This window comes from Bombina bombina, chromosome 4 (genome assembly GCF_027579735.1).
Source record: "Bombina bombina isolate aBomBom1 chromosome 4, aBomBom1.pri, whole genome shotgun sequence".
NCBI lineage: Eukaryota > Metazoa > Chordata > Amphibia > Anura > Bombinatoridae > Bombina > Bombina bombina.
This window is the reverse complement of record NC_069502.1, coordinates 148,871,162-148,895,959: the sequence shown is the minus strand read 5'-3', so window position 1 is coordinate 148,895,959 and position 24,798 is coordinate 148,871,162. Positions and strand designations below refer to the sequence as shown.

General features: G+C 39.6%; 1 protein-coding gene across 1 annotated transcript in view; it reads left to right on the top strand.

Annotated features, from left to right (window-relative positions):
- Window positions 1-24,798, top strand: part of VSNL1 (visinin like 1) — a 441,462-nt gene that overhangs the window by 144,561 nt on the left and 272,103 nt on the right. Inside the window, exon 2 of the mRNA XM_053709658.1 lies at window positions 21,823-21,991. Coding sequence (XP_053565633.1) covers window positions 21,830-21,991 — 162 coding nt within the window. The 5' untranslated portion in view covers window positions 21,823-21,829. The remainder of the gene's footprint in view (window positions 1-21,822; window positions 21,992-24,798) is intronic.

Sequence of the window (24,798 nt, the reverse complement as noted above, 5' to 3'; positions counted from 1 at the left end):
CACCTGCCTACACTTATTAACCCCTAATCTGCCGAGCGGACCGCACCGCTACTATAATAAAGTTATTAACCCCTAATCCGCCTCACTCCCGCCTCAAAAACCCTATAATAAATAGTATTAACCCCTAATCTGCCCTCCCTAACATCGCCGACACCTAACTTCAATTATTAACCCCTAATCTGCCGACCGAATCTCGCCGCTACTGTAATAAATGGATTAACCCCTAAAGCTAAGTCTAACCCTAACACTAACACCCCCCTAAGTTAAATATAATTTTATTCTAACGAAATAAATTAACTCTTATTAAATAAATTATTCCTATTTAAAACTAAATACTTACCTGTAAAATAAACCCTGATATAGCTACAATATAAATTATAATTATATTGTAGCTATTTTAGGATTAATATTTATTTTACAGGCAACTTTGTAATTATTTTAACCAGGTACAATAGCTATTAAATAGTTAATAACTATTTAATAGCTAAAATAGTTAAAATAATTACAAAATTACCTGCAAAATAAATCCTAACCTAAGTTACAATTAAACCTAACACTACACTATCAATAAATTAATTAAATAAAATACCTACAATTACCTACAATTAAACCTAACACTACACTATCAATAAATTAATTAAATACAATACCTACAATTAACTACAATGAAATAAACTAACTAAAGTACAAAAAATAAAAAAGAACTAAGTTACAAAAAATAAAAAAATATTTACCAACATTAGAAAAATATTACAACAATTTTAAACTAATTACACCTACTCTAAGCCCCCTAATAAAATAACAAAGCCCCCCAAAATAAAAAAAATGCCCTACCATTTTCTAAATTAAAAAAGTTCAAAGCTCTTTTACCTTACCAGCCCTTAAAAGGGCCAGAATTCAGCTCTTTTGCCTGTAAAAAAAACACATACAATACCCCCCCCAACATTACAACCCACCACCCACATACCCCTAATCTAACCCAAACCCCCCTTAAATAAACCGAACACTAAGCCCCTGAAGATCTCCCTACCTTGTCTTCACCTCACCGGGTTCACCGATCGGTCCAGAAGAGGGTCCGAAGTGTTGATCCAAGCCCAAGCGGGGGGCTGAAGAGTGACGTCCATCCTCGGGCTGAAGTCTGGATCCAAGCGGCGGCTGAAGAAATCCATCATCGGGCTGAAGTCTGGATCCAAGCGGCGGCTGAAGAAGTCCATCATCGGGATGAAGTCTTCTATGAAGCAGCATCTTCAATCTTCTTTCTTCCGGAGCCATCATCTTCCAGCCGACGCAGAGCCATCCTTCTTCACCGACGGACTAACGACGAATGAAGGTTCCTTTAAGGGACGTCATCCAAGATGGCGTCCCTCGAATTCCGATTGGCTGATAGGATTCTATCAGCCAATCGGAATTAAGGTAGGAAAATTCTGATTGGCTGATGGAATCAGCCAATCAGATTCAAGTTCAATCCGATTGGCTGATCCAATCAGCCAATCAGATTGAGATCGCATTCTATTGGCTGATCGGTCTTTACTATTACTGTTACTCTTATTATACCCAGTTATAGGAACTTAGCCCACTCTGGTTCTCCTGTTGTAATGTAATAAGTATTTTGATGGTCAGAGAATGAAAAGAAAACAAATTATTCCAATATTCTGCCTTTAGAACATTATGAACATTTTAATTTTCTTAGGCCTAGATTTAGAGTTGGGCGGTAGCCGTCAAAACCAGCGTTAGAGGCTCCTAACGCTGGTTTTTACCGCCCTCTGGTATTTGGAGCCAGTCATTAAAGGGTCTAACGCTCACTTTTCAACCGCGACTTTTCCATACCGCAGATCCCCTTACGTCAATTGCGTATCCTATCTTTTCAATGGGAACCTTCTAACGCTGGTATTTAGAGTCGTGTCTGAAGTGAGCGTTAGAAATCTAACGACAAAACTCCAGCCGCAGAAAAAAGTCAGTAGTTAAGAGCTTTCTGGGCTAACACCGGTTCATAAAGCTCTTAACTACTGTGCTCTAAAGTACACTAACACCCATAAACTACCTATGTACCCCTAAACCGAGGTCCCCCACATCGCCGCCACTATATTTAAATTTTTTAACCCCTAATCTGCCGCTCCGTATACCGCCGCCAACTACGTTATCCCTATGTACCCCTAATCTGCTGCCCCTAACACCGCCGACCCCTATATTATATTTATTAACCCCTAATCTGCCCCCCACAACGTCGCCGCCAGCTACCTACAATTATTAACCCCTAATCTGCCGACCGGAGCTCACCGCTAGTATAATAAATGTATTAACCCCTAATCCGCCTCACTCCCGCCTCAATAACCCTATAATAAATAGTATTAACCCCTAATCTGCCCTCCCTAACATCGCCGACAGCTAACTTCAAGTATTAACCCCTAATCTGCCGATCGGAGCTCACCGCTACTCTAATAAATTGTTTACCCCCTTAAACTAATTCTAACCCTAACACTAACACCCCCCTAAGTTAAATATAATTTTTATCTACGAAATAAATTAAGTCTTATTAAATAAATGATTCCTATTTAAATCTAAATACTTACCTGTAAAATAAACCCTAGTATAGCTACAATATAAATTATAATTATATTATAGCTATTTTAGGATTTATATTTATTTTACAGGTAACTTTGTATTTATTTTAACCAGGTACAATAGCTATTAAATAGTTAAGAACTATTTAATAGCTAAAATAGTTAAAATAATTACAAAATTACCTGTAAAATAAATCCTAACCTAAGTTACAATTAAACCTAACACTACACTATCAATAAATTAATTAAATAAAATACCTACAATTATCTACAATTAAACCTAACACTACACTATCAATAAATTAATTAAATACAATATCTACAAATAAATACAATTAAATAAACTAACTAAAGTACAAAAAATAAAAAAGAACTAAGTTACAAAAAATAAAAAAATATTTACAAACATTAGAAAAATATTACAACAATTTTAAACTATTTACACCTACTCTAAGCCCCCTAATAAAATAACAAAGACCCCCAAAATAAAAAAAATGCCCTACCCTATTCTAAATTACAAAAGTTCAAAGCTCTTTTACCTTACCAGCCCTTAAAAGGGCCCTTTGCGGGGCATGCCCCAAAGAATTCAGCTCTTTTGCCTGTAAAAAAAACATACAATACCCCCCCCAACATTACAACCCACCACCCACATACCCCTAATGTAACCCAAACCCCCCTTAAATAAACCTAACACTAAGCCCCTGAAGATCTTCCTACCTTGTCTTCACCATGCCAGGTATCACCGATTGTTCCAGGCTCCGAAATCTTCATCCAATCCCAAGCGGGGGCTAGACATCCATCATCCGACGGCTGAAGAAGTCCAGAAGAGGGTCCAAAGTCTTCATCCTATCCGGGAAGAAGAGTAGATCCGGACCGGCAACCATCTTCTTCCAAGCGGCATCTTCTATCTTCATCCGATGAGGACCGGCTCCATCTTGAAGACCTCCACCGCGAACCCATCTTCTTCCGACGACTTCCCGACGAATGACGGTTCCTTTACGGGACCTAAGTTACAATTAAACCTAACACTACACTATCAATAAATTAATTAAATAAAATACCTACAATTATCTACAATTAAACCTAACACTACACTATCAATAAATTAATTAAATACAATATCTACAAATAAATACAATTAAATAAACTAACTAAAGTACAAAAAATAAAAAAGAACTAAGTTACAAAAAATAAAAAAATATTTACAAACATTAGAAAAATATTACAACAATTTTAAACTATTTACACCTACTCTAAGCCCCCTAATAAAATAACAAAGACCCCCAAAATAAAAAAAATGCCCTACCCTATTCTAAATTACAAAAGTTCAAAGCTCTTTTACCTTACCAGCCCTTAAAAGGGCCCTTTGCGGGGCATGCCCCAAAGAATTCAGCTCTTTTGCCTGTAAAAAAAACATACAATACCCCCCCCCCCAACATTACAACCCACCACCCACATACCCCTAATCTAACCCGAACCCCCCTTAAATAAACCTAACACTAAGCCCCTGAAGATCTTCCTACCTTGTCTTCACCATGCCAGGTATCACCGATTGTTCCAGGCTCCGAAATCTTCATCCAATCCCAAGCGGGGGCTAGACATCCATCATCCGACGGCTGAAGAAGTCCAGAAGAGGGTCCAAAGTCTTCATCCTATCCGGGAAGAAAAGTAGATCCGGACCGGCAACCATCTTCTTCCAAGCGGCATCTTCTATCTTCATCCGATGAGGACCGGCTCCATCTTGAAGACCTCCACCGCGGACCCATCTTCTTCTTCCGACGACTTCGGAATTAAGGTAGGAAAATTCTGATTGGCTGATGGAATTAGCCAATCAGAATCAAGTTCAATCCGATTGGCTGATCCGATCAGCCAATCAGATTGAGCTCGCATTCTATTGGCTGATCGGAACAGCCCAATAGAATGCAGCTCAATCTGATTGGCTGATTGAATCAGCCAATCGGATTGAACTTGATTCTGATTGGCTGATTCCATCAGCCAATCAGAATTTTCCTACCTTAATTCCGATTGGCTGATAGAATCCTATCAGCCAATCGGAATTCGAGGGACGCCATCTTGGATGACGTCCCTTAAAGGAACCGTCATTCGTCGGGAAGTCGTCGGAAGAAGAAGATGGGTCCGCGGTGGAGGTCTTCAAGATGGAGCCGGTCCTCATCGGATGAAGATAGAAGATGCCGCTTGGAAGAAGATGGTTGCCGGTCCGGATCGCCTCTTCTTCCCGGATAGGATGAAGACTTTGAACCCTCTTCTGGACTTCTTCAGCCGTCGGATGATGGATGTCTAGCCCCCGCTTGGGCTTGGATGAAGATTTCGGAGCCTGGAACGATCGCTGATACCTGGCATGGTGAAGACAAGGTAGGAAGATCTTCAGGGGCTTAGTGTTAGGTTTATTTAAGGGGGGTTTGGGTTAGATTAGGGGTATGTGGGTGGTGGGTTGTAATGTTGGGGGGGGGGGGGAATTGTTTTTTTTTTTTTACAGGCAAAAGAGCTGAATTCTTTGGGGCATGCCCCGCAAAGGGCCCTTTTAAGGGCTGGTAAGGTAAAAGAGCTTTGAACTTTTGTAATTTAGAATAGGGTAGGGCATTTTTTTATTTTGGGGGTCTTTGTTATTTTATTAGGCGGCTTAGAGTAGGTGTAATTAGTTTAAAATTGTTGTAATATTTTTCTAATGTTTGTAAATATTTTTTTATTTTTTGTAACTTAGTTCTTTTTTATTTTTTGTACTTTAGTTATTTTATTTAATTGTATTTATTTGTAGATATTGTATTTAATTAATTTATTGATAGTGTAGTGTTAGGTTTAATTGTAGATAATTGTAGGTATTTTATTTAATTAATTTATTGATAGTGTAGTGTTAGGTTTAATTGTAACTTAGGTTAGGATTTATTTTACAGGCAATTTTGTAATTATTTTAACTATTTTAGCTATTAAATAGTTCTTAACTATTTAATAGCTATTGTACCTGGTTAAAATAAATACAAAGTTACCTGTAAAATAAATATAAATCCTAAAATAGCTATAATATAATTATAATTTATATTGTAGCTATATTAGGGTTTATTTTACAGGTAAGTATTTAGCTTTAAATAGGAATAATTTATTTAATAAGAGTTAATTTATTTCGTTAGTTTTAAATTATATTTAACTTAGGGGGGTGTTAGGGTTAGGGTTAGACTTAGCTTTAGGGGTTAATCCATTTATTACAGTAGCAGCGAGATTCGGTCGGCAGATTAGGGGTTAATAATTTAAGTTAGGTGTCGGCGATGTTAGGGAGGGCAGATTAGGGGTTAATACTATTTATTATAGGGTTATTGAGGCGGAAGTGAGGCGGATTAGGGGTTAATAACTTTATTATAGTAGCGGTGCGGTCCGCTCAGCAGATTAGGGGTTAATAAGTGTAGGCAGGTGGAGGCGACGTTGAGGGGGGCAGATTAGGGGTTAATAAATATAATATAGGGGTCGGCGGTGTTAGGGGCAGCAGATTAGGGGTACATAGGGATAATGTAGGTAGCGGCGGTTTACGGAGCGGCAGATTAGGGGTTAAAAAAATATGCAGGTGTCAGCGATAGCGGGGGCGGCAGATTAGGGGTTAATAAGTGTAAGGTTAGGGGTGTTTAGACTCAGGGTTCATGTTAGGGTGTTAGGTGCTGACGTAGGAAGTGTTTCCCCATAGAAAACAATGGGGCTGCGTTAGGAGCTGAACGCTGCTTTTTTGCAAGTGTTAGGTTTTTTTTCAGCTTAAATGGCCCCATTGTTTTCTATGGGGGAATCGTGCACGAGCACGTTTTTGAAGCTGGCCGCGTCCGTAAGCACCGCTGGTATCTAGAGTTGCAATGGCGTTAAATTATGCTCTACGCTCCCTTTTTGGAGCCTAACGCACTGAAAACCCAGCCATTCTGTGAACTCTAAATACCAGCTGTATTTAAAAGGTGCGGGGGGGAAAAAGCATGCGTAGCTAACGCACCCCTTTGGCCGCAGAACTCTAAATCTAGGCCATAGTTCCTCCAAAATGACTGGACTAAATATCCATACATTTAGTAGTAGGGATTTTTCAAGGTTTGTCCTTGAGTCCTGAAGAAAAAAAAATAATAATAATAAAGATATGATGTTTTTACAAGAAAAAAAATATCTGAGCCAAAAACGGACTTACTTCTGCTTACAAAGGGATGTCCTTTAATATCTGGTCTGTGTCAAAGAAACAGGTTATACAACACTGAGTTAAACAATTTCAAGCAACACTACTCAAAAAATGTAAACGCCCCGAACATAAGGATTAAAAAAAAAAAAAGGCCACTATATTTGTATGTTAAATGTGACTATAATACAGTTTGATGATCCCTCCATATAAATATCTGAAACAAAAATGCATTATAGGCTCTAACCTAAAGGTTTGTTTTAAAATTGTAGTATGTCATTGCATTTTTAAAATACTTGAAGCGTAGACATACTGGAAAATTATTTTTGTCTGTATCCATCAAGCTGAATGTTATATCAGAGTAATTACTTTAGAACACCACTTCTTGCACAACTTGGATGTCATCCATTGTATAGAATCTACTGCCAAATCCCACTTGTGCTCCTGGCTGGATATAGACCAAGGCCTATTTATCTTTTTTTTCTTCTTCACAGAACAGATCTTGAAGATGTACATGCGATTAAGAGAATGTATAAGTTTCCGCTGTTAAGATAACAAAATTATTATTATTATCTTTTATGTGTATAGCACCAACAGATTCTGTAGCACTATAAAGGCAGGTATAATATTCAAAAGGTAACATTTATGAGAAGCAAATGGGTAGAGAGGCCCTGCCAACAGTTACCAACTACTGTAGATCACCTTACATGAAGATGGTCTACAAAAAAGATGGGTTTTTAAGTTTACATGTTAAGAGGGTTCAAGAGGATGAAAAATGAAGAACTGTGGTAAGAAAAGTTTAGCTTACCTTGTATGCATCCCTTAACAGTAGAGTCTTTATGGAGCGCTTGAAACTTTGAAAACTATGGAAATGAGGCAGAGAGTTACAAAAGATTGTGGACATTCTGGAGAAGTCCTTTAGATTAAATATGATGAGGTAACAAGAGGAGGAGTGAAAATATTTATGAGCAGAGCAAAGGGGAGGGGAACCACAAGAGGGCTAGGCCACAAATACCAAAGGATTGGAGGGGTTGGAGCAAAAAGGGGTGGTCAACAGTATCAAAAGCTGCAGACAGATCTAAAAGAATTAAGAAAGAGGTATGGACTTTAGATGTTGCTGTAAGTAGGTCATTGGTAACCTTAAAGGGACACTGTACACTCGATTTTTTTCTTTGCATAAATCTTTTTATGATGATCCATTTATATAGCCCATCTAGGAGTCTTTTGGTAACAATGTATAGTTTTGCTTATTTTTTTAATATAATTGTGCTGATTTTCAGACTCCTAACCAAACCCTAAAGTATCAGATGTAGACATAAGTCTACAGACTCCCGCTTGCTTCTGTTTGTGTAATGGGTCTTTTCTTATACAGGGGAGGGGGGTCTGCTCTTACTGCTTTCTCAGCCCCTATCAGTGGGTGTCTTAACCTAAACTCATCAACAGTGCTAAACTGTGAGCTTCTAAGTAAGTTTTAAAAGGTTTTATACTGTATTTTTAGATCAGTATCTGTGCATATTGTTCTTTACAGTAGTGTCTATTGCATGCAGTTATATGAAAATATACATTGTATACATCCCTGAACAGTAGAGTCTTTAAGGAGCGCTTGAAACATTAAAAATTAGGGGAATGAGGCAGAGAGTTACACAAGATTGTGGATATTCTGTAGAAATCCTTTAGATGGGAATATGAGTAGGTATCAAGAAAGGCGGAGAAGTTTTCATGAGCAGAGTGAAGGGAACCACAAGAGGGATGTGTCACAAATGCCAAAAAGATTTTAGGGGTTGGAGCAAGAAAGGGTGTTCAACAGTATCAAAGGCTGCAGATACATCTAGAAGAATAGATATGGGAGCCGAATTATCTAAAGACTGCTGCTTCATAACTGGTCTGCCTGCTCTGAGGCTGCGGACATCAATCTTCCCGATCTTATATGATCGGGCTGATTGACACCCCCATCATTTATCGATGTGCGGCAGACATGATACACTACATTGTATCATGTCCGTCCGCACTGTAATAAATCGGCCCCAAGGCCTTTAGATTTCGCTGTAAGTAGGTCATCCTTTGTAACCATAAGGATTTTAGTATCAGATTGTAATGGATTAAGGTGGAAATGAGATATATGAGTATATACTAGAATTTTCAGAAGAATTTTGTGGCAAGAGGGAGTAGAGAAATAGGCCAGAAGTTGGAGGGGGAGGTTTTATTGAGAGAAGGTTATTTTTTAGAATAGGTGTGACTAGTGCATGTTTAAGAGATGAGGGAATTATACCAGTATTGAGGGAGAGATTGCTCTTTTTTTTGTTTGCTGCGTTCGCTGCACTGTGCTGCTAAGGCAGCCCATGGCAGAACGCTATTTGGCTGAGAGGTGACATTTCCACCTCTTAGCCAATAGCCGCGCATGAAATCCGGTTTGGAGCCGTATATTGCATGTGGGTACTGTAGGGGTATTTCCCTTGTTAAGTGTATCCAGTCCACGGATCATCCATTACTTGTGGGATATTCTCCTTCCCAACAGGAAGTTGCAAGAGGATCACCCACAGCAGAGCTGCTATATAGCTCCTCCCCTCACTGCCATACCCAGTCATTCTCTTGCAACTCTCAACTAAGATGGAGGTCGTAAGAGGACTGTGGTGTTTTATACTTAGTTTATTTCTTCAATCAAAAGTTTGTTATTTTTAAATGGTACCGGAGTGTACTGTTTATCTCAGGCAGTATTTAGAAGAAGAATCTGCCTGCGTTTTCTATGATCTTAGCAGAAGTAACTAAGATCATTTGCTGTTCTCACATATTCTGAGGAGTGAGGTAACTTCAGAGGGGGAATAGCGTGCAGGTTTTCCTGTAATAAGGTATGTGCAGTTAAAATATTTTTCTAGGGATGGAATTTGCTAGAAAATGCTGCTAATACCGAAGTAATGTAAGTAAAGCCTTAAATGCAGTGATAGCGACTGGTATCAGGCTTATTAATAGAGATACATACTCTTATAAAAGTGTATTTTAAAACGTTTGCTGGCATGTTTAATCGTTTTTTACATATGTTTGGTGATAAAACTTATTGGGGCCTAGTTTTTTCCACATGGCTGGCTTGAATTTTGCCTAGAAACAGTTCCCTGAGGCTTCCCACTGTTGTAATATGAGTGGGAGGGGCCTATTTTAGCGCTTTTTTGTGCAGTAAAAATTACAGACACAGACATCCAGCTTCTTCCTGCATGATCCAGGACTTCTCTGAAGGGCTCAAAAGGCTTCAAAAGTCGTATTGAGGGAGGTAAAAAGCCACAGTAGAGCTGTGGCAGTTGTTGTGACTGTTTAAAAAACGTTTTTGTCATTTGTTATTCCGTTTTTGGTATTAAGGGGTTAATCATCCATTTGCAAGTGGGTGCAATGCTCTGCTAACTTATTACATACACTGTAAAAATTTTGTTAGTGTAACTGCATTTTTTCACTGTTATTTCAAAATTTGGGAAAATTTGTGTTTCTTAAAGGCGCAGTAACGTTTTTTATATTGCTTGTAAACTTGTTTTAAAGTGTTTTCCAAGCTTGCTAGTCTCATTGCTAGTCTGTTTAAACATGTCTGACACAGAGGAACCTACTTGTTCATTATGTTTGAAAGCCATGGTGGAGCCCCATAGGAGAATGTGTACTAAATTTATTGATTTCACCTTAAACAGTAAAGATCAGTCTTTATCTATAAAAGAATTATCACGAGAGGGTTCTGTCGAGGGGGAAGTTATGCCGACTAACTCTCCCCACGTGTCAGACCCTTCGCCTCCCGCTCAGGGGACGCACACTAATATGGCGCCAATTACATCAGGGACGCCCATAGCGATTACCTTGCAGGACATGGCTGCAATCATGAATAATACCCTGTCAGAGGTATTATCTAGATTGCCTGAATTAAGAGGCAAGCGCGATAGCTCTGGGGTTAGGAGAGATACAGAGCGTGCAAATGCTGTTAGAGCCATGTCTGATACTGCGTCACAATATGCAGAACATGAGGACGGAGAGCTTCAGTCTGTGGGTGACATCTCTGACTCGGGGAAACCTGATTCAGAGATTTCTAATGTTAAATTTAAGCTTGAGAACCTCCGTGTATTGCTTGGGGAGGTATTAGCTGCTCTGAATGACTGTAACACAGTTGCAATTCCAGAGAAATTGTGTAGGCTGGATAGATACTATGCGGTGCCGGTGTGTACTGACGTTTTTCCTATACCTAAAAGGCTTACAGAAATTATTAGCAAGGAGTGGGATAGACCCGGTGTGCCCTTTTCCCCACCTCCTATATTTAGAAAAATGTTTCCAATAGACGCCACTACATGGGACTTATGGCAGACGGTCCCTAAGGTGGAGGGAGCAGTTTCTACTTTAGCAAAGCGTACCACTATCCCTGTTGAGGACAGTTGTGCTTTTTCAGATCCAATGGATAAAAAATTGGAGGGTTACCTTAAGAAAATGTTTATTCAACAGGGTTTTATTTTACAGTCCCTTGCATGCATTGCGCCTGTCACTGCTGCGGCGGCATTCTGGTTTGAGGCCCTGGAAGAGACCATCCAGACAGCTCCATTGAATGAAATTATTGACAAGCTTAGAACGCTTAAGCTAGCTAACTCATTTGTTTCTGATGCCATTGTTCATTTGACTAAACTAACGGCTAAGAATTCCGGATTCGCCATCCAGGCGCATAGGGCGCTATGGCTTAAATCCTGGTCAGCTGACGTGACTTCAAAGTCTACATTACTCAACATTCCTTTCAAGGGGCAGACCTTATTTGGGCCTGGCTTGAAGGAAATTATTGCTGACATTACTGGAGGCAAGTGTCATACCCTTCCTCAGGACAGGGCCAAATCAAAGGCCAAACAGTCTAATTTTCGTGCCTTTCGAAATTTCAAGGCAGGAGCAGCATCAACTTCCTCCGCTTCAAAACAAGAGGGAACTGTTGCTCATTCCAGACAGGCCTGGAAACCTAACCAGTCCTGGAACAAGGGCAAGCAGGCCAGAAAGCCTGCTGCTGCCCCCAAGACAGCATGAAGGAACGGCCCCCTATCCGGAAACGGATCTAGTGGGGGGCAGACTTTCTCTCTTCGCCCAGGCGTGGGCAAGAGATGTTCAGGATCCCTGGGCGTTGGAGATCATATCTCAGGGATATCTTCTGGACTTCAAAGCTTCTCCTCCTCAAGGGAGATTTCATCTTTCAAGGTTATCAGCAAACCAGATAAAGAAAGAGGCATTCATAAGCTGTGTGCAAGACCTCCTAGTAATGGGAGTGATCCATCCAGTTCCGCGGACGGAACAGGGACAGGGATTTTATTCAAATCTGTTTGTGGTTCCCAAGAAAGAGGGAACCTTCAGACCAATCTTGGATCTAAAGATCTTAAACAAATTCCTCAGAGTTCCATCATTCAAAATGGAAACTATTCGGACCATCCTACCCATGATCCAAGAGGGTCAGTACATGACCACAGTGGATTTAAAGGATGCCTACCTTCACATACCGATTCACAAAGCTCATCATCGGTTCCTAAGGTTTGCCTTTCTAGACAGGCATTACCAATTTGTAGCTCTTCCCTTCGGGTTGGCCACTGCCCCGAGAATTTTTACAAAGGTTCTGGGCTCACTTCTGGCGGTTCTAAGACCGCGAGGCATAGCGGTGGCTCCGTATCTAGACGACATCCTAATACAGGCGTCAAGCTTTCAAATTGCCAAGTCTCATACAGAGATAGTTCTGGCATTTCTGAGGTCGCATGGGTGGAAAGTGAACGTGGAAAAGAGTTCTCTATCACCACTCACAAGAGTCTCCTTCCTAGGGACTCTTATAGATTCTGTAGAGATGAAAATTTACCTGACGGAGTCCAGGTTATCAAAACTTCTAAATGCTTGCCGTGTCCTTCATTCCATTCCACGCCCATCAGTGGCTCAGTGCATGGAAGTAATCGGCTTAATGGTAGCGGCAATGGACATAGTGCCATTTGCGCGCCTGCATCTCAGACCGCTGCAATTATGCATGCTAAGTCAGTGGAATGGGGATTACTCAGATTTGTCCCCTCTACTAAATCTGGATCAAGAGACCAGAGATTCTCTTCTCTGGTGGCTTTCTCGGGTCCATCTGTCCAAGGGTATGACCTTTCGCAGGCCAGATTGGACGATTGTAACAACAGATGCCAGCCTTCTAGGTTGGGGCGCAGTCTGGAACTCCCTGAAGACTCAGGGATCGTGGACCCAGGAGGAGAAACTCCTCCCAATAAATATTCTGGAGTTAAGAGCAATATTCAATGCTCTTCTAGCTTGGCCTCAGTTAGCAACACTGAGGTTCATCAGATTTCAGTCAGACAACATCACGACTGTGGCTTACATCAACCATCAAGGGGGAACCAGGAGTTCCCTAGCGATGTTAGAAGTCTCAAAGATAATTCGCTGGGCAGAGTCTCACTCTTGCCACCTGTCAGCGATCCACATCCCAGGCATAGAGAACTGGGAGGCGGATTTTCTAAGTCGTCAGACTTTTCATCCGTTGGAGTGGGAACTCCATCCGGAGGTGTTTGCTCAACTGGCCCATCGTTGGGGCAAACCAGAACTGGATCTCATGGTGTCTCGCCAGAACGCCAAGCTTCCTTGTTACGGATCCAGGTCCAGGGACCCGGGAGCAATGCTGATAGATGCTCTAGCAGCTCCTTGGTTCTTCAACCTGGCCTATGTATTTCCACCGTTTCCTCTGCTCCCTCGACTGATTGCCAAAATCAAACAGGAGAGAGCATCAGTTATTCTGATAGCGCCTGCGTGGCCACGCAGGACCTGGTATGCAGACCTAGTGGACATGTCATCTCTTCCACCATGGACTCGGCCTCTGAGGCAGGACCTACTAATACAAGGTCCTTTCAATCATCCAAATCTAATTTCTCTGAGACTGACTGCATGGAGATTGAACGCTTGATTCTATCAAGGCGTGGCTTCTCCGAGTCAGTCATTGATACCTTAATACAGGCTCGGAAGCCTGTCACCAGGAAAATCTACCATAAGATATGGCGTAAATATCTTTATTGGTGTGAATCCAAGAGTAACTCATGGAGTAAGGTTCGGATTCCTAGGATATTGTCCTTTCTCCAAGAGGGTTTGGACAAATCTCTGCTCTGTCTATTCTTTTGCACAAGTGTCTGGCAGAAGTTCCAGACGTCCAGGTATTTTGTCAGGCTTTGGTTAGGATTAAGCCTGTGTTTAAAACTGTTGCTCCCCCGTGGAGCTTAAACTTGGTTCTTAAAGTTCTTCAGGGAGTTCCGTTTGAACCCCTTCATTCCATTGATATTAAACTTTTATCTTGGAAAGTTCTGTTTTTAATGGCTATTTCCTCGGCTCGAAGAGTCTCTGAGTTATCTGCCTTACATTGTGATTCTCCTTATCTGATTTTTCATTCAGGCAAGGTAGTTCTGCGTACCAAACCTGGGTTTTTACCTAAGGTGGTTTCTAACAGGAATATCAATCAAGAGATTGTTGTTCCATCATTGTGTCCTAATCCTTCTTCAAAGAAGGAACGTGTTTTGCATAATCTGGACGTAGTCCATGCCTTGAAGTTTTACTTACAGGCTACTAAAAGTTTTTCGTCAAACATCTGCCCTGTTTGTCGTTTACTCTGGACAGAGGAGAGGTCAAAAAGCTTCGGCAACCTCTCTTTCCTTTTGGCTTCGGAGCATAATACGCTTAGCCTATGAGACTGCTGGACAGCAGCCCCCTGAAAGGATTACAGCTCATTCCACTAGAGCTGTGGCTTCCACCTGGGCCTTTAAAAATGAGGCCTCTGTTGAACAGATTTGCAAGGCTGCGACTTGGTCTTCGCTTCACACCTTTTCAAAATTTTACAAATTTGACACTTTTGCTTCTTTGGAGGCTGTTTTTGGGAGAAAGGTTCTACAGGCAGTGGTTCCTTCCGTTTAAGTTCCTGCCTTGTCCCTCCCATCATCCGTGTACTTTAGCTTTGGTATTGGTATCCCACAAGTAATGGATGATCCGTGGACCGTGGACCGCACGGCCCGCCCTGTCCTTTTAAGGCAGGTCTAAATTTTAATTAAACTACAGTCACCACTGCACCCTATGGTTTCTCCTTTCTCATCTTGTTTCGGTCGAATGACTGGATATGGCAGTGAGGGGAGGAGCTATATAGCAGCTCTGCTGTGGGTGATCTTCTTGCAACTTCCTGTTGTGAAGGAGAATATCCCACAAGTAATGGATGATCCGTGGACTGGATACACTACAAAAGAAATAAATTTATCAGGTAAGCATAAATTATGTTTTTTTCAGCAAAGACTACTATTTCAATATGGATTGTGCTCTACGTTGCCAAAGCATATTGACTGATTCAAGAAGGGCTCATAGCGTATTGTACAAAGAGGAGTTTCAATGTTGGCACATGGGTCACTGTTCCTCACTCACAATAAATTGGATGTTTGTGAATCATTATCTGAAGAAGAATATTCTGTTATATTTTTTAGTATATTTCTCTTTTTTCCCCACCTTATTTCGTACTGCTTTGTACTCATCTCCCTGGTGAGTATCAGCTAGAGTGAGCCAAGATATTAAAAAAATAAAATTAATATAGAAATTTGTAAACCTTGGAACATAATACTCACATGGACACCTTCTCTTGTTGTCCATCCTGTTCTGGATATTAACCAGGAAAGGGCAAGATAAGTAATGGGAGCAACCTTTAGGGTGTTAAAAGAGAAGAGTTTTGTTTAGGCCGCCCGCTGGTATTTGGAGTCAGTGATTAAAGGGTCTAACGCTCACTTTTCAGCCGCGACTTTTCCATACCGCAGATCCCCCTACGCCATTTGCGTATCCTATCTTTTCAATGGGATCTTCCTAACGCCGGTATTTAGAGTCGTTTCTGAAGTGAGCGTTAGAGCTCTAACGACAAAACTCCAGCCGCCTGAAAAAAGCAGGAGTTAAGAGCTTTCTGGGCTAACGCCGGTTCATAAAGCTCTTAACTACTGTACCCTAAAGTACACTAACACCCATAAACTACCTATGTACCCCTAAACCGAGCTCCCCCCACATCGCCGACACTCGATTAAAATTTTTTAACCCCTAATCTGCCGACCGCCACCTACGTTATACTTATGTACCCCTAATCTGCTGCCCCTAACCCCGCCGACCCCTGTATTACATTTATTAACCAGTAACCTGCCCCCCACAACGTCGCCGCCAGCTACTTAAAATAATTAACCCCTAATCTTCCGACCGCAAAGCGCCGCCACCTACGTTATCCCTATGTACCCCTAATCTGCTGCCCCTAACACCGCCGACCCCTATATTATATTTATTAACCCCTAATCTGCCCCCCTCAACGTCGCCGACACCTGCCTACACTTATTAACCCCTAATCTGCCGAGCGGACCGCACCGCTACTATAATAAAGTTATTAACCCCTAACCCGCCTCACTAACCCTATCATAAATAGTATTAACCCCTAATCTGCCCTCCCTAACATCGCCGACACCTACCTTCAATTATTAACCCCTAATCTGACGACCGGAGCTCATCGCTACTATAATAAATGGATTAACCCCTAAAGCTAAGTCTAACCCTAACACTAACACCCCCCTAACTTAAATATAATTTACATCTAACGAAATAAATTAACTCTTATTAAATAAATGATTCCTATTTAAAGCTAAATACTTACCTGTAAAATAAATCCTAATATAGCTACAATATAAATTATAATTATATTATAGCTATTTTAGGATTAATATTTATTTTACAGGCAACTTTGTAATTATTTTAACCAGGTACAATAGCTATTAAATAGTTAAGAACTATTTAATAGTTACCTAGTTAAAATAATAACAAATTTACCTGTAAAATAAATCCTAACCTAAGATATAATTAAACCTAACACTACCCTATCAATAAATTAATTAAATAAACTACCTACAATTACCTACAATTAACCTAACACTACACTATCAATAAATTAATTAAACACAATTCCTACAAATAAATACAATTAAATAAACTAGCTAAAGTACAAAAAATAAAAAAGAACTAAGTTACAAAAAATAAAAAAATATTTACAAACATAAGAAAAATATTACAACAATTTTAAACTAATTACACCTACTCTAAGCCCCCTAATAAAATAACAAAGCCCCCAAAATAAAAAATTCCCTACCCTATTCTAAATTAAAAAAGTTACAAGCTCTTTTACCTTACCAGCCCTGAACAGGGCCCTTTGCGGGGCATGCCCCAAGAATTTCAGCTCTTTTGCCTGCAAAAAAAAACATACCATACCCCCCCCCCCCAACATTACAACCCACCACCCACATACCCCTAATCTAACACAAACCCCCCTTAAATAAACCTAACACTAAGCCCCTGAAGATCTTCCTACCTTGTCTTCACCATCCAGGTATCACCGATCCGTCCTGGCATCCGGTGCTGAAGAGGTCCAGAAGAGGCTCCAAAGTCTTCCTCCTATCCGGCAAGAAGAGGACATCCGGACCGGCAAACATCTTCTCCAAGCGGCATCTTCGATCTTCTTGCATCCGGTGCGGAGCGGGTCCATCTTGAAGCAGCCGACGCGGATCCATCCTCTTCTTCCGTTGTCTCCCGACGAATGACGGTTCCTTTAAGGGACGTCATCCAAGATGGCGTCCCTCGAATTCCGATTGGCTGATAGGATTCTATCAGCCAATCGGAATTAAGGTAGGAATTTTCTGATCAGATTCAAGTTCAATCCGATTGGCTGATCCAATCAGCCAATCAGATTGAGATCGCATTCTATTGGCTGATCGGAACAGCCAATAGAATGCGAGCTCAATCTGATTGAATCTGATTGGATCAGCCAATCGGATTGAACTTGATTCTGATTGGCTGATTCCATCAGCCAATCAGAAAATTCCTACCTTAATTCCGATTGGCTGATAGAATCCTATCAGCCAATCGGAATTCGAGGGACGCCATCTTGGATGACGTCCCTTAAAGGAACCGTCATTCGTCGGGAGACAACGGAAGAAGAGGATAGATCCGCGTCGCCTGCTTCAAGATGGACCCGCTCCGCACCGGATGGAAGAAGATCGAAGATGCCGCTTGGAGAAGATGTTTGCCGGTCCGGATGTCCTCTTCTTGCCGGATAGGAGGAAGACTTTGGAGCCTCTTCTGGACCTCTTCAGCCACCGGATGATGGATCGCCAACCCCCGCTTGGGTTGGATGAAGATGTTGGAGCCAGGACGGATCGGTGATACCTGGATGGTGAAGACAAGGTAGGAAGATCTTCAGGGGCTTAGTGTTAGGTTTCTTTAAGGGGGGTTTGGGTTAGATTAGGGGTATGTGGGTGGTGGGTTGTAATGTTGGGGGGGGGGGTATTGTATGTTTTTTTTTACAGGCAAAAGAGCTGAACTTCTTGGGGCATGCCCCGCAAAGGGCCCTGTTCAGGGCTGGTAAGGTAAAAGAGCTTTTAACTTTTTTAATTTAGAATAGGGTAGGGAATTTTTTATTTTGGGGGGCTTTGTTATTTTATTAGGGGGCTTAGAGTAGGTGTAATTAGTTTAAAATTGTTGTAATATTTTTCTTATGTTTGTAAATATTTTTTTATTTTTTGTAACTTAGTTCTTTTTTATTTTTTGTACTTTAGCTAGTTTATTTAATTGTATTTATTTGTAGGAATTGTGTTTAATTAATTTATTGATAGTGTAGTGTTAGGTTAATTGTAGGTAATTGTAGGTAGTTTATTTAATTAATTTATTGATAGGGTCGTGTTAGGTTTAATTATATCTTAGGTTAGGATTTATTTTACAGGTAAATTTGTTATTATTTTAACTAGGTAACTATTAAATAGCTATTGTACCTGGTTAAAATAATTACCAAGTTGCCTGTAAAATAAATATTAATCCTAAAATAGCTACAATATAATTATAATTTATATTGTAGCTATATTAGGATTTATTTTACAGGTAAGTATTTAGCTTTAAATAGGAATAATTTATTTAATAAGAGTTAATTTATTTCGTTAGATGTAAATTATATTTAATTTAGGGGGGTGTTAGTGTTAGGGTTAGACTTAGCTTTAGGGGTTAATCCATTTATTATAGTACGGTGAGCTCCGGTCGTCAGATTAGGGGTTAATAATTGAAGTTAGGTGTCGGCGATGTTAGGGAGGGCAGATTAGGGGTTAATACTATTTATGATAGGGTTTGTGAGGCGGATTAGGGGTTAATAACTTTATTATAGTAGCGCTCAGGTCCGCTCGGCAGATTAGGGGTTAATAAGTGTAGGCAGGTGTCGGCGACGTTGAGGGGGGCAGATTAGGGGTTAATAAATATAATATAGGGGTCGGCGGTGTTAGGGGCAGCAGATTAGGGGTACATAAGGATAACGTAGGTGGCGGCGCTTTGCGGTCGTAAGATTAGGGGTTAATTATTGTAAGTAGCTGGCGGCGACATTGTGGGGGGCAGATTAGGGGTTAATAAATATAATATAGGGGTCGGCGATGTTAGGGCAGCAGATTAGGGGTACATAGGGATAACGTAGGTTGCGGCGGTTTACGGAGCGGCAGATTAGGGGTTAAAAAAAATATGCAGGGGTCAGCGATAGCGGGGGCGACAGATTAGAGGTTAATAAGTGTAAGGTTAGGGGTGTTTAGACTCGGGGTACATGTTAGAGTGTTAGGTGCAGACGTAGGAAGTGTTTGCCCATAGGAAACAATGGTGCTGCGTTAGGAGCTGAACGCTGCTTTTTTGCAGGTGTTAGGTTTTTTTTCAGCTCAAACAGCCCCATTGTTTCCTATGGGAGAATCGTGCACGAGCACGTTTTTGAGGCTGGCCGCGTCCGTAAGCAACTCTGGTATCGAGAGTTGCATTTGCGGTAAAAATGCTCTACGCTCCTTTTTTGGAGCCTAACGCAGCATTTGTTAGAACTCTCGATACCAGAGTTAAATTTATGGTGCGGCCAGAAAAAAGCCCGCAGAGCGTTAACAGCCCTTCTACCGCTAAACTCCAAATCTAGGCCTAAGCTAGTACAAGTTGCCTCAGCATCACACAAAGCCAGGCACCTGTATTAATTGGCTGGCTCATATATCTGTAATAGTGTTTATTCACAAGTCTTACTGCTGTATTATTAACCATTAACTAAGAAGGACAATTCTGCATAGGGAGAAAAGCACTAAACGGAAAACTTACGAGTAAATAATAGGAATTTATTAATGATTTTTGTAACTACTGTGTTTTTATTGTATTCCTTTTTGGAAGCACAAACAATGGGTTCTTCATTATTCATTATTATAGCTATTGTGACTTACATTGCATTATGTGTGTTGAAATTAAAATCAAAATAAAATTGGCTTATTAAAATGTATTTATTTAAGTGCTTTTTTATTATTTTGCTCTGCCAATTCTATGGGTAGTGAGTAGTAGATAGTTGCAGGTTCTTTGCTATATATCTTGCTGGCTAATATATTTTTGTATCACATTTAAAATTAGTTGCAGGGTTTATTCATTGTCTATATATTGGTCATCTGAGAGATATCACCAACATTTTCTCCAGAATTGTAACTAGTTATTTTACTCTATCCTAGGAGTGCTAGAATTGTAGTGAAGGAATTATTTCAACACCCATTTCAGACTATGAACAACGTTTGAATAGAAATGTAAATGTCCTAGCTCATTTGTATACATTTTGCCTAGCAGTCCCACTTAAATCTATGTTAGAAAATTAGTTTGTATGTAACATTTAATCTATGGGAAATTAGACAGTCCCATTCCTATTAAAATAAAACCAATTTCCAATATTCAATTCAAGTGGGAACACTCGAAAAAGCTAAATGAAAATGAAATAAAGACGTTGTGCTCTTTTAATGAATCTGCTTCCTAACCAGTCCACTACTTCAGAGCTGACAGACTTAAAAGAATCTCTGATCTTGTGCAATTAATTTTGTGAGCAAGAAGGCGGAGCAGTAAAACCAATTGCTTGTGCAATCATACGTTACTTGCTCAACCAACAGTATAAAAAATAGGGGCCTTTAGGTATTTTGTTTTATGAAAGCATTCAATAGTGCATAGTGTTTGTCCAAGAGACTGTTTCCTACACCCATAATCTATTTTTTATACATTTGCTTATCTCTTCCTATCTACAAAACCATTTAAAGACATTCAGCAGAAGATAGCAATCATTTACAACTATTTAGCATCTATTGCTTATATTATTTTGTAGCACTTCATGGCTTTAAACAAAAAAACATCAAACTACAGGGTTGTTACCCCCCCCCCCCCACACACACACACACACCTACCACTTTTATTAGTACCTTTAATCCTACATAAGTATGACTTATACAATGGTATAATCCGTGTTACTTTTAGAAGCTCTACTAGGGGGAGCAAACTCTTCTGGAAGTTCAGTGGGCACAGTCAGTGTGGTTGCAGGTGTGGTTTTTGGGCATTCCAAGGGAGGAGCCAGACATCCAGGTGTAGTTAAAGGGACATTAAACCCAAAAATGTTCTTTAATGATTCAGATATACAATGTAATTTGTCTATCATTTAGCCACCAATCAGCAAGCGCTACCCAGGTCCGAACCAAAAATGTCCCGGCTCCCAAGCTTACATTTCTGCTTTTCAACTTAAGATACCAAGAGAATGAAGAAAAATTGATAATAGGTGTAAATTAGAAAGTTCCTTAAAATTGGATGCTCTATCTGTTAAAATGATATGCATTGTCATGTATAATGCAAATTATTTTAAGTATTGTATATAATTTAAAATGTAGTTATTTTTGCTTGTTCGTTTTATTATTTTAAACATAAATAATTGAAATTATATATTTATGTTTAAAATAATAACACATACAAGCGAAAATAACTATTTTAAATTATATACAATAACATTGTATATAAAAATGCAATGCTACACTAGTTAGCAAGTGGTGGGGGAAATTTGACAATTGAAAAACAATTGCATCAAACAATATGTTAATATATTCCCAAAATGTTCACACTTGGTTAGTATGTTATTTTATTGCAATACCACACAAAAGTCTTGTATTTCCAAGTTTTTTTTATGTCCCTTTAAATGTGATTCATAGTATTCCTTGCCGAAAAGTTTTAACTAAATAAAATGTGTTTTATTTTTCCTAGAACCAAAATGGGGAAACAGAACAGCAAACTTGCTCCAGAGGTGATGGAGGATCTTGTGAAGAGCACAGAGTTTAACGAACACGAGCTGAAACAGTGGTACAAAGGCTTCCTGAAGGATTGCCCCAGTGGCAGACTCAACCTTGATGAATTCCAACAGCTTTATGTAAAGGTAGGTCACTTCCTGTCTGCTGGTCAAGGCTTCTTGTCCCCTGAAGCTACAACCTTAAACTTTACACTAATACTATGTTAAAATATAAAAGTATATGACCTAAATACACACAGAGGGAATCAACAGTATTGTTGACATGTGCAGTAGCTTTTTAAATTTCTAATGACAATTTTGAGGCATTTTTAATAAATGTTCTATTTATACTTAATGACACATGATAGTCAAAGTTTAACTAAGGGCTTAATATTCAAAACTTCGCCGGCATGGAGAAAAATCACACAAAATCTTTGGGATGTTTTTAGACCTTGCATTGTAATGTAGGAATCTCTGTTCCCCGTTAAGAACACCACATAGCAACATAAATATTTATCATGATAAAATATGTCTTTCTAATTTTTTATAGGGGCATTGCCATACCGACGAGACTTACAATATCTTGCCTGAGCGGCATGGTTTTGAATATCAGGCCCTAAGAGAGCTTACAAATCCCATAAGAGTATACTCAGTTAGGCTTAGTAACTATATGTATAATGTTGTTACAGACACTGTTGCCATATAGTGTTCAGGACATTGGTGCACTCCTAAGCCTACATAGGTTTCTCTCATGGATAGGAACCAACAAAGATTCTTAGAGGCTAACTTGCTATATAGTATGAATCATTTAATTTTGATTTTCATGTCCCTTCAATGAAAATGATGTTCTTTCCCTACAAATGCAACGGTATAACAACAGGAGTCTCAACGGTCTGAACTGACATTGGGCTCACACTTCTAGGAGGCCTATCTGGGCCTAAAATCAGTAGTGGAGTTGCTACTGTGTACCCCCTGGACTTGCATTGTAAGGAACATTTTTGGATTTGCCTTTACAAATATTGTGGCAGGATTTCCAATATGGCCACCACAGTATTGCTGTGCAGAAAAATCTGCCACTATATTTGTACAGGAAGGCTGCATATCATCTGGCACATACTAACCAAGGGGCCATGTGGCAGCTTTAAATAATATACAGTGTATTATAATTTATTGTATATATGAATATTTTATATGTGTGTGGTGTGTGTGTTGGTTACTAGTAACATATACACCAGTGCTCTAAAGAATGGTTACTGCTCACTATGCTATTGTTTTTCTCCTGTGTCTCTCTTCAAAGCTGTTCTCCTGTTAACACATTTGTGGTTAGGCTCCACACCTTCATACTGGGCGCCATCTTGGAGCACAGGTATTCTTACACCCTGTGACAGATGTGGTGCTCATTTACAGATCAGTGAAGTTGACAGCTTTTTGACAACTGTGGCCCCTGCCTCAAGCTAGCATGCAAAATACAGAGTGTCACATTTTTGCAACAGCTGCTGTATATTTTTCGTAACTGTAAAACGGTGTAAAAAATGCAAAGAAATAAAGCTAACAATCTTTATCTTACACGCTAACCAAGGCAAATGATACATCCATAAAAAAGCAAGCAACAGTGATCTGTGAGTGTGCCCCTTCTGTTACAGGGTGTGAGAATATGTGTCGTCCAAGATGGAAGCACCCAGTAGAAAGAAATGAATTACCTGGCATCTTTAAGTTGTTAAAAGAGGAAATACAGTAACATAACGACTAGTAACCATTCTATTGTAGTTGTGCTCAGCAGTTTAATGTCCCTTTAAACACTTAGGGATAGATTATAACTGGAGCGCAAACTATTGCTTCCTCGAAAGCAATAGTTGCGCTCAACTTTGTAATACCAGCGCATGCAAATGTGTGCTTGTATTACAAGTTAGGTGCAATGCGAACGCAACCTCGCATATATATTTACAGGGAACACACAGTCTCCATAGAACGCTATGTAAAGGCAGTTTTCATTATATTGTTAATTTTATATATATATATATATATAATATATATATTTTAGGGGCAAGTGGTGGTTATTTTGAAAATTAACCAGGTTAATTTTCAGAGAGCTAATTTCTTCTGCAAGCTCGCGGTAGCATTAACCAGCCACTTGTAATGGCTGTTATTTATCACGGGCCCATAAACGGGCTACTTTGCCTATCTACTTGTAATCTAGCTCTTATTGTTGGGGAGAATGTAGGCCAAATGAGATGATTTTAACAATGCTTGATCTGTTAGATCTGATATTATTTTCTCTATGGAGATGATTTTCTCTATACATAGAGTAGGCTACTAAATAATATTAATTTGCAACAAAACAGAGTTTGTGAGCTTTTCTTGTGTTTTCAGCAATATATTTTATAAAGATAATTTTTATAACCCATTTTTGGAGATTTATGTCCCTTTAAGGCATTGACGTTTTTCTTAAAAGAAAACAAAAATGTTTGATTTTCACACTGGTTTTGTTCCACATTGTAAAGCTGTGCCTTTCATTCTTAAATGCAATTTTAATATGTTCTAAAATTATATACTTACTGTTTTCAAATACCATGCAACTACTATTTTTCATTCGTTGCCAACACTACACAGCAGGCTGTACGTATATGGTTTATGCATATAATTAAGAGCAATAGAATTTTGCATTTAGAAAATGTATCCAGTTTTTCCAACTTTGCTGCTGCTGTTATAAAAATGCTAAATGAAAGCTGTTTTCTGTTGTGAAGAGACTGCAAATCCTTCTATCCCTTAGCATCATCATTTTTACAGCCTGTAAAGATACTGTCAAGATTGAAACAGTGGATAATGGTGAAGCAAAATGGTGTAGCTAAATACATACCTCATGGACTCAAGAGGTTGAATGGTGCCATTGCCATTTTGTGGGTGGGGTCTTGTTGGGAGAAGCAGGATCACAGTGGGCTAATGGATGGGATCAT